The sequence below is a fragment of the Entelurus aequoreus genome, linkage group LG08 (assembly GCF_033978785.1).
Source record: "Entelurus aequoreus isolate RoL-2023_Sb linkage group LG08, RoL_Eaeq_v1.1, whole genome shotgun sequence".
Lineage (NCBI taxonomy): Eukaryota > Metazoa > Chordata > Actinopteri > Syngnathiformes > Syngnathidae > Entelurus > Entelurus aequoreus.
The window spans coordinates 26926794-26937973 of record NC_084738.1 but is presented as its reverse complement, the minus strand read 5'-3'; the positions used below and the strand labels follow the sequence as shown (position 1 = coordinate 26937973).

The window sequence follows — 11180 nt, the reverse complement described above, 5'->3', positions numbered from 1 at the left end:
TTAATGCTTTCCAGCCTGGCGAAGGTTAACAATGCTGTTGCTAACGACGCCATTGAAGCTAACTTAGCAACCGGACCTCACAGAGCTATGCTAAAAACATTAGCTATCCACCTACGCCAGCCAGCCCTCATCTGCTCATCAACACCCGTGCTCACCTGCGTTCCAGCGATCGACGGTGCGACGAAGGACTTCACCCGATCACAGATGCGGTCGGCGAGACGGAGGAAGTTAAGGTGAGTTCGGCGGCTAGCGCGTCTGCTATCCATCTCTGTCCACCTGGCTGTGTTGCTGTAGTCCGCCGCTAATACACCAATCCCACATACAACTTTCTTCTTTGCAGTCTCCATTGTTCATTAAAAAAATTGCAAAAGATTCAACAACACAGATGTGTTGGTGATGCTTTCTGTCTTGCCTCTTGGTGAGGGTGGTCGCATTTTTCCCTGCTCCTCCTTCCCTGCTTGCTCTCTTGTGTCCTTGTCTTGTCTGAACTTTTTTGAAGCCGCTTTTCTTGAGCTGTCCTCAAATCTAGACATCAAAATGAATTTGATCAACTGGACTCTCGACGCAATTGACAGTCTTTTCGACAAGGAAAAGAGGTTCGGGGGAGCCTGGCTGCCCTGATGGAACCATTGCTGCGGGGTACGTGAGAGATTCCTGGAATACTTGGAGAATCATGTGCCTCTCAGTCCTTTCCATCGAGGACGTGGAAGACATCTACCTATTTGGAGCTGTGATCGCAGGGCATTTGCTGATTGGGCTGGGCATTGCTCTGGTGTATCGTCAAATTCGGAAGACGATGGCAGCCACTCAAGGGGCCAACAGGCTGTTCAACGCAATGGAAGGATTGGGTCGTGCTGTGGGATCACAGACGGGAGCGATTGCTGATTTGAATCGCAAAATGGATGCCATCTTGATGAAGTTCGCAGAGAAAGAATAAATTGGAATTGTCGAAGCCAGCACACAGAGCAGGAATGTCATTGTTTTGACTGCTCGAAGAAAAAACAACATCTTAATCTACGATTTGACTCCCTCGAATGGCCTTGAGGAACTGGCTGTTTGAAAACTCCCCTGAGGACTCCTCAAAGATGGACGCTTTTGACCTTCCTTTTTTTCAAAAAGCACCTGGGTCGAACTCTTGAACTCTTGAGATCGGCCTCAGTCCATAAAGACAATTTCAACATCCCACCCAAGTTAATTGGGCATACATGCACGCACACGCCCCTCCCCAAATCAACGCCTTCACCACTGCTTAATTCCTCCGAGGTTGTGGGGGCTGAGCAGCGCTTTAATAGCGGCAGACGGCCTCCAGGGTCCTAAATCTCCCCTCCTCTGTTGCGAGTTGTTGTGATTACATGTACCATGTTTATGTGTGCCATGCTATGTGAGGTTTTTTTCTCGGACTCAGTCTGGACCACTCCTGAGGGTCCAGCCTCAGACTGATATTTTTTTTACTCTTCCCCCTTTCCCAATGTCACCTTTTTCCCACCTTTTTAAGGAGCGCCGTAAGTGGCTGATCCGTTGGCGGTCCCGTCTTGTCTCCCTGTGTCTGCTCTTAGCGGGATTGTGCCGAAAATGTAATTTCAGTTCTTATGTGTCTTGTACATGTTAAGAATGGACAAATAAAGCTGCTGTCTGTCTGTCTGTCAACACAGATGTCCAGAATACTGTGGAATTTTGAAATGAAAACAGAGCTTTTTTGTATTGTATTCAATGGGGTACCAATACTTCCGTATCAACTGATTCCGTCACGCGCATACGTCATCATATCTAGACGTTTTCAACCGGAAGTGTGGCGGGGAATTTAAAATTGCACTTTATAAGTTAACCCGGTCGTATTGGCATGTGTTGCAATGTTAAGATGTCATCATTGATATATAAACTATCAGACTGCGTGGTCGGTAGTAGTGGGTTTCAGTAGGCCTTTAACATATAGGTTTAGATTTAACATTTAGATATAACATCAACATTTAATTTAAACTTAAATGTGATGAAACTTAGCTAAATCTGAGAAAAGTAAGTTAAATCTGAGAAATATATATGCTACAAAGGTGTGACTAAACTTTCACATTCGGCACTCCATAGTATACTAATAGGCTCAAACCAAAATTTAATTTGACTGTTTTGGGGTAGGCAGAGGCACATAACATTATACCACTAGGGATTTACAATAGACTCTGTGAATTCTGCTATTTTATTCCGTGTCCCTCATTTGTTTTTCAGGGAGCTAACAACCCTACGCTAGCCCTACACATCTATGACACACACACATAAAAAGTGCACAAATAACATTTCTGAAATTCCAACCAGTTTGGTGGTCTTGCAGTAAATCTTGGACTTCACCATCATCGCTTGTGAAGGCAGTCAAAGTTTGTATAAAAACTATATGTACAATTTACATGTGTATTTATTAGAATACAACAACCACAGACTATAAATAAACAACCCTATTCACATAACTTAAAAGCACATTTAGGAATGGAGTTTGCATCTTCATAACTGCTGTTCTCCGAAAAGAATCTGCGCGTAGACCGTGCCATTGCGCGACGCCTTTGCGTCTGGGATGGGCTTCACCAGATCCAGTTCTGCGTAGGTCAGATTTTCCTCCACTATCTTCGGCTGGCAATGAGGGGACAGAGGAGCAAGAGGAACATTATGGAGAGAAGACAAGGGGTGAACAAGGGATGTGGTCAGTGGTCTGCAAATCAGCAAGGCGTTGGCCTAGAATTGTTAGGAAATTATCCAGAAGGTCGTAGTAAATATAGTAGTTGTTTTAGGATGCCATAGATTATCTGAAATCTGTAAACATTTCAGAATCACTGCAGCAAAACTGATCTTTAATACTACTGTTGGAGGATGGATCACAAGAAAGAATAAAAACAAGTTATAGCATTAGGCAAGGCAAGGCAAGGCAACTTTATTTGTATAGCGCTTTTCATACACAAGGCAGACTCAAAGTGCTTCACAGACAACAAAGTGAAATGAAAGAAAATAAAAGCAAAATTAAAATGCAGACAATAAAAATAAAAACAGTGCAGACGTTAAAAGTTAAAAGATTAAAAGATTTAGCTGAAAGCTAAGGTGAACATAAAAGTCTTCAGTCTAGTTTTAAAAGTAGTGAGAGTTGGGGAGAGTCTGACATCTTCAGGAAGTTTATTCCAGCTATGTGTTGCATAGTGACTGAATGATGATCCTGATGATCATTAGGGTAGATTTATACTACTAATGACTAATTCGTTTTTTTTCCTGTCTTTTGTGGCCATGTTTGAATTGCGTGGTTAGTTTGTATGCAGAAAAAAAAAACAGAGTTGGGTAAATTGAAATAAATGGTTAGTATGTGTTTTACATGTTAACTCCTTTGGGAATGTGTGTAGAATACAATATATGTTCTCAGAAAATTTGCTGAGCAAATTATTTGTCTAATTTCAATAAGTACTTCTCAGATTTTAGTCTCAAGTATATTACTTAAGACAGGCAAATTAGACTAACATAGAAAGTTGTTGTTTTGTGAGTGACAGGAATACTTGCTCGCTCGGAGAGAAGTAATTTGGTTTGCATAAATAAATCCCACAAATATAAAACAACAACCTGAGTTTTCCTTATGGAAAATTAAAAATTGTTATACTTGGGTTAAAACAGTATTTTTTGAATGTGTTCTTAAAAAAAAAAAAAAGAGAAAACTTTCAAGAATTGGTGGCTGCTGACGAAAAACAAACCAGTGGTATGCAGAAGTCGTTTTGAAAGGACAACACACTTAACCATGCAAGGATTTGATATAGTATTGTATATAGAACAATGGACACTAACAACGATCCAAGGTGATGACTGGTTTGTGTTCCAATCCTTGGCATCCATAATATAATCACACCAAAGAGTGCACATCGTATTTTGGAATGTGTTATGTACTCACCAGAACTAGTTTCCTTGGTTGTGGCTTTAAAAGTTTTGGTTTCCTTTTGTCTCCAATGGGAACTGCAGAGTTGAAATTAGGGATGGTGTTTTTAAAAAAAATTCAAACCAGACTAGCAAATACAATACGTACAATAAACTGTGGCTTTGTAAAAGAGCAACTATCAGCATTCTCAGCTAAGAAAAACAAACCTCAAATCATCAACTGTTGCAGAATCTTAAGCCATCACATTAAAAAAATCAAATCAAATCAATGTTTAGAATAGATAGAACTGATAGATTGCATTCCAACACTTAATTACCAAGATGTGGTTTGATTAGATTAAACATGTTAGCTTCAGTCGAGAATGTTATCACTCAGGTTTATAGAGGCTGCTAAAACCCAACCAAATTGAACACTGTGTTTGTACTTTTAGGTTTTATTTACAAAACAAAATATCATACTTGGACACTTTACTAGATGTGTGCTTTCACCTTTTGCAGGTATCTCTGGTGGGATATCCTCTTGGTAATGTTTGCTCTTTTTCTTCTTGTATCTTCTCTCCTTCTTTGGCAGAGCAGGAGATACGCTGACCACACTTGTGACGGTTTCTCCTGAGCTGTGTTCAAATAACAGAGCAAAATATATAAAGCAGCTGCATTTCCATTTTGAAAGCCACGAGACTGAAGTCCTTCGACACGATCAATGGTTCCAATACCGAGAGCGATACTCCAAAATCGATACTATAACAAGTAAAGCTGAATTCGGTATCGCTGATATCAAGACAGATACTTTGGTAAATCAACAGAAGATAAAATAAATATGCCAAACCAAACATTTTAACTGCTTATTTTACACAAACCAATGCTGATACAGATACTTAAAATTGTCCACATCAATGAATGATTCAACTTTTTATCACAATTATAATCAGACAAAAACACGGGATGGAGGTGTAATATTATTTACTGTATTTTCCTGACAAAAAGCTGCTACTTTTTTCCCACGTTTTGAACCCTGCGGCTTGCAAAACGTTGCGGCTAATTTATGGATTTTCTTCGCCAACAATCAGAATGCTTTGTATTCAACAAATAGTTGTCATAGAACAGACAAAGACAATGAAAACGTGTGTCCCTGTTTGCGCTATGGCGCCATCTTTTGGACGAGTTTGCTCACTGCAGATGCTGCAAGTTGAAAATATATTTCCTGTTTCTTTCGTTGAACCGGAAGTATTTTTCTATCGCGTTTCTGCTCGAAAGGATTCCTCATTCATCACTCTAAGCAACGTTTGTAAGTTTTACAATATAACTAAAACAATTCATAGTTAGAGTACACAAGCATTATTTCTTGTCGCTTTAAGAGTTGCGCTGCACAGTGAGCTTTTCTGTGAAGTTTGAGTCCCATGGCAGGTTCCATGTACAGCACACACAAGTTGCGACATTACTATAAACTGAAAAGCAGGCATATTTAGTCTGATTAAGCACCAAATGACATGAAATGATGACAATGACAGGCAAAAGGAAAAGTAGTTCCTGCCAACACCATGGTATTTAAATTGTATTGACAGTTATTGACAGAGAATTAGGGTGGGTACATAATTCAGAATAGGTACGGACCAAATCTGTCGGTACTACTGGGTACTGATTCACATAAAATCAAACAGTGCCCTATTTCGATGCCTTTGTTGCATGTGATGTAACGTTTGGTTGCAGACTTAACATAACATAATACTAAACTAAGGACAATAATACTAAACACAAAAACAGAATATGACTTGGAATGACAGGTCATGACAACTTGGCCAGGAAACAAGCAGTCAAGGAATCAGAGCGGACTCTAGGTAATGTATACATTTTCCATGCCAACAAAGAAGTAAGCGCTCAAATGTACAGTAAGGCTCCCCTTTTCAAAATGTTTTAGCTTGATTCTAATCAACATTGAATTTGCCATAGACATGCGATTGATTAGCATTAGCGATTTTACGAGCCAATTTCAACACCTCCAAATTTGGTAATGAAATTACAACTAAGAGTCACGTTACAATCAAACAGCTGGTACGTAGTAAGTACAATATTTACATTTTAAACACTTTGTAGGGTTTAACAATAGAAAAGACTGGCACAGTCAACTTAATGGCAAAGACTACTTCCTTGCTAAGGCAACACACTGTGTCTATACACTACTGCCATCTACTTGGAATTGCAACTGTAAACACAAAATAGTATATAATACAGTGCAGCACAGTACTTGCAAATGACACCCAGAAATGTAAGAAAACTAAATAACCAATTAATTTTTTTAAACAACGTTGCTCAACACATTTGAACACAAACAAAAGTACCAAACATTGGCACCGTTGAGTACCGGTATTGATTCTCAAGTACTACGTATTGTTACCAAATGTGATGAACACCCATCCCTCCATGGCCTAGTTGTCAAATAACTCATTCCACCTGCTTACTAATGCACATCTCTCAGCCCAAGATGTCAACATACTTATATTGTTAAATGAGAATCGACACAAGTATACGAAATGTTGTTATCAGAATATCAATATTTTGATATTATTCCAATCTTGTTATTCAATATTGTAGTCGCTACAGTTTATCGGAAAACGTTAAAAACGATTGATGTAGGTTGCTTCTCTTTCTTCCCCTCCATTTTTCTGCATTCTTTCGTACCTCAAGTTATCATTACGTATATGTATTGTTGCATTTGAACAACTGTATTGTTGATAATAAAGGTAAAGTATTGGTATTGTTCATTATCAATAGCGCAATTTCTATTGGTATTTGTATTGCTCCATTTGTAGTGTAATAATGCTCATTGTCATTTCTATATTATTTTTTATTTTCGCTAACTGCTTATTTGCTATTACTTTTACCATCATATTTGTACATGTCGTATTTGCTGATGTTACTCTATTGTTGTTGTGTTTGCTGTTGTTGTTTTTGTCTCTCTGTCTAATCCCCCCCTTGTCCCCACAATTTCCCCCTCTGTCTTCCTTTTTTTCTCTTTCTATCCCCTCCTGCTCCGGCCCGGCTGCACCAAATGATAATATAAATACATTTAATAAAGTCAAATACAAATAAGACAATAAGAGAGGTATCCTACACTTCCCTTTTGTAAAGTAAATCTGAACAGCCGATATGGGCATCTACATCAACTATATAATTTGCCTTAGAAGCTTGGCAGGACAAAAAAACCCCCCCAAAAAAAAAACAAAAAAACAATTGCTTTATTTTTTTGCTGGTTTCTGAGGGTGAACACACGGGTCCTTTGATTTTTTTTTTTAAAGACAAATGCATATTTGAGGACAATACATTTATGTAAAAGAAACTACCAACAGCTAGAGAAAAAGAAAAATATGTGCAAAATTAACCCTTTGACGTTCACTAAATTGAATCCTCACTGAATTATGTGCAATTTTACTTATTTTCCACGAGTAAGTGGGTCACTTTCTATTAAGATGTGTGTGGATAAATAAACATGAGGTCTTACCTATTTTGTGAGCTTTTGACCAGGTGGTAATTATCTGCAAAGAAACAGAACATTAGCACAGTGAAGAGACACAAGTTGGTGGACAAGAAGTGAAGGAAGGAAACAGACAAAACAGGTTATGGGTCAATAGCGAATGGTTTAATTTCTGTCTGCTGACCTTTTAACCGCCGCTTCCTCTGTATGTACTGGCAGGTTACCGTCACTGTGAACATACACATGCACAGCAGGCCCACTGAGCAAATCAGCCCGGCACAAAGGTAAACATCTGAAAGAAAAATGGACATTTTAGTGTTTGGAATTTGAGAAAGTAGCATACTGGGCTGGGCTATTTGTGCCTATTATTGACAATGCGGTGGCTTTTTTTTATCACTATCACACATACACGCTATAATTACGACCACTTACCTTCAAACAAGCTCCACAAGCTTTCCTTGGCCTCGGTGGCCGGAAACAAATGTACTGCACAAGAAAAAAAAGAAAAAATGGACACACAGTGAGAGAGGAAACATGTAGAGGGAATAGTCATCACTGTGGCTTCCTTTGCTGCCACACTGAATTTACTGGTAAAACAAAGCTAAACTTAGCAGTGCGACTACTTGTCATTACATGTTCACGTTAAAACTGGTGAGACACAAAAAGGTGCATATTTTATCATAGACGAGGAAAATGCACTTGACTAAAATTGGGATACATCTTTTATGACTCTTAACCGCATTTGCAATTTTAAAGGGCCGTCGTAACGTGCTACTGTACAGCCACAAATACAGACACAAAGACACTCTAGTACAGGGGTGTCAAACGTATGGCCCGCGGGCCGGATCAGGCCCACGAACAGGTTTTATCCGGCCCGCGGGATGAGTTTGCTAAATATAAAAATGAGCCAACATTTTTGAATGAAAGAAACAGCTGTTCTAAGTGTGTCCACTGGATGTCGCAATAGCAATTATTTGTATATTTGTAGATGATGCTACATATGTAAAAAAAACAAAAAACCACATGATGTTAGTGCACCGGGTGAGGAAAATGATCAAACTACATAAATAACATCCTGTAATTTGATTTTGATATTGTTTTTTTGTCTCGATAGGTTGAAAATTAACACCAATGAGTTGACCGATGAACATTATCGCATAATTTATTCAGAAAGAATAAATAACGACAAATAAAGATAGAAATACTATTAACCGCAACATGTAGGTGTAAAAAAAAAAAAACAACAATATTATGATTTGTACATTTTCAGAATGTGCTTGTTCTATTTTTAAACAAAGAAAACAATCTGAAGTTGTCTTTATTTTTAAGTTATCGTGCCGTGATTTTACCAGTCCGGCCCACTTGGGAGTAGATTTCTCTCCATGTGGCCCCCTATCTAAAATTAGTTTGACACCCCTGCTCTAGTATGTACACTTGCCTACATCTAATGATACCGGGCTATACAGTAGCTGAAGAAAAAGAAACACATCATGAAAAAAAGGAAAAGGTGTGAGTTATGTTTTTACCCCTTTTGTAGTACCATGAGCTGAATTGCATAGAAACACTGCTTTACGTAAAACTTTGCACATAGATGCCAAGGATACAAATTTTGGAGCAAATAGGAATACAAATGTGGAATTTGGAAGATGTTTTCTCTGTCTTTAAAGGAACCTGTCAAATAACAATTCAAAATAATCTTCTCGTTTTTGTCCTCCTGAGTTCCCAACAGTTATTTTTAAATAACACCACCTTGAACAATATTAATAATCACACAAACGATCTCAGGAAAGTTGCGGTAAAGCTGGGTTATGAAATGTGTACGAATGCAAAGTTCTTTTTTGTTCTTGTTTCAATGCAATTTCCATTTCTTTAAACTATATTTTAAACAACTTTAAAAATGATTTGTGTTTACTAAGATTGTACCAATTAATTGTTATATCGATTTATATTCCTTGGATTCAAATACCGGTACATCGATCCGTGCTCAGCAATTAATCAATTTTATCGATACTGGAAAAAGGAAAACATTGGATTTAAGAACAGCAGACTTTATATGAAGTTTATCACTTTTAATGATAAGGACTTTAAATGTTATCGAAGTCTGTCTGCCCGTCTGTGCGTCATCAAAACAAAAATGGCGGACATCTACGTTGGTCGAGATAGATGCAAACGCCACAAGACAATATCATGAATTACAACACAAAAACGTTAAGCTACAGCATGATTGCAAAAGCCACAATAAATACAAATGACACAACAGAATAATATAAAGCAGCAACACAACTTGAAGCCACAAGACGCGACCGACACAACGGAAGAGACAGCGGAGCAACTTATGACGACGCACCAACTTCCGGAACACAACGTTATGAAGCCACAGCACAACAACTGTCAGCCAAGGAAAAGTAATTTTTTACAGAAACTAATAAATACAAGAGATGGATGAAGGAAGCGAAGGGCCAACACCATCAACAGGAATGACGGGCCATACATGCTTCTGCACACCTGAGACGCTGTCCTTCATCGGCGACGCCAGGGCGAACAACAGGTAAATCTACTGTTAAAATGTTGGTTACTGTTGTTTTATTAAATATAAGAAAAACACGCACTCTCCAAAAAACGTAATAAAACAAAAATAAAGAGGTGCACGGCAGAAAGTGTACTTAAAGAAAAAGCAAGGCCAGCAGCACTGGTGTTCTTCTAATAATTTTAACACAAACTGTGCAGGTACCACCAAATACAATTGCTTTAAATATCTCTTACATGAATATTGGTGTATATCATATCATTGTGTAGACCACTGTGGAATCTACTTTCATAGAGACGTGACTTTCACAGTGTACTTATATAATGATAAATGATAAATGGGTTATACTTGTATAGCGCTTTTCTACCTTCAAGGTACTCAAAGCGCTTTGACAGTATTTCCACATTCACCCATTCACACACACATTCACACACTGATGGAGGGAGCTGCCATGCAAGGCGCTACCAGCACCCATCAGGAGCAAGAGTGAAGTGTCTTGCCCAAGGACACAACGGACGTGACTAGGATGGTGGAAGGTGGGGATTGAACCCCAGTAACCAGCAACCCTCCGATTGCTGGCACAGCCACTCTACCAACTTCGCCACGCCGTCCCCTCTACTCATGTCTAAGTATATGATCATATGCAATGATCTTATGTAGTGATTTACAAACCAATGCCAATGCTGCATTCAGGGGCGCCGAAAAGGGGGGGTAAAGGAGACGGATTCTAGGGGCCCATGATGGAGGGGGGCCCAGAGAGGCCCCTAATGATGATGAAATTATAATACAGGGGGCCCTGTAAAGATTCTTTTCATGGGGCCCAAAATCCCTAGCGGCGCCCCTGGCTGCATTAATGCATACTGTTGTGGACCAGATTGACCACTACAATTACAACAGCATGACACTGTAATTGACAGCATTACTTTGACATCAATGACTTTGTTAAAACCATCAATCCATCCATTTTCTACCGCTTGTCCCTTTTTGGGGTCACGGGGGGTGCTGGAGCCTATCTCAGCTGCATTCGGGCGGAAGGCGCGGTACACCCTGGACAAGTCGCCATCTCATCACAGGGCTTATTAAAACCATTGCATTTCTTTTTTTTTCATTAAAATAAAAAGTAAATAAAAAAAATCTATGAATGGACAGTAGCAGAAACTAACATGACAAGCAATATGCAGCATGACAAGGGCCACAATACCACAGAAGCTGCACAAGAAATATATATTTAATCACCAACTGCATTGTTATAATAGACCAGTTCCAGAAACCTAAAGCAGGCAATGGGTGAGG

At 39.0% G+C, this 11180-nt stretch overlaps 1 protein-coding gene across 1 annotated transcript in view; it reads right to left on the bottom strand.

The window, feature by feature from the left end:
• Window positions 1–238: 238 nt before the first annotated feature.
• Window positions 239–11180, bottom strand: part of LOC133655037 (V-set and transmembrane domain-containing protein 4-like) — a 37130-nt gene continuing 26188 nt past the window's right edge. Inside the window, exons 3-8 of the mRNA XM_062054937.1 lie at window positions 7793–7846; window positions 7545–7652; window positions 7388–7421; window positions 4381–4505; window positions 3908–3969; window positions 239–2616 (exon numbers count right to left, since the gene is read on the bottom strand). Coding sequence (XP_061910921.1) covers window positions 2491–2616; window positions 3908–3969; window positions 4381–4505; window positions 7388–7421; window positions 7545–7652; window positions 7793–7846 — 509 coding nt within the window. The 3' untranslated portion in view covers window positions 239–2490. The remainder of the gene's footprint in view (window positions 2617–3907; window positions 3970–4380; window positions 4506–7387; window positions 7422–7544; window positions 7653–7792; window positions 7847–11180) is intronic.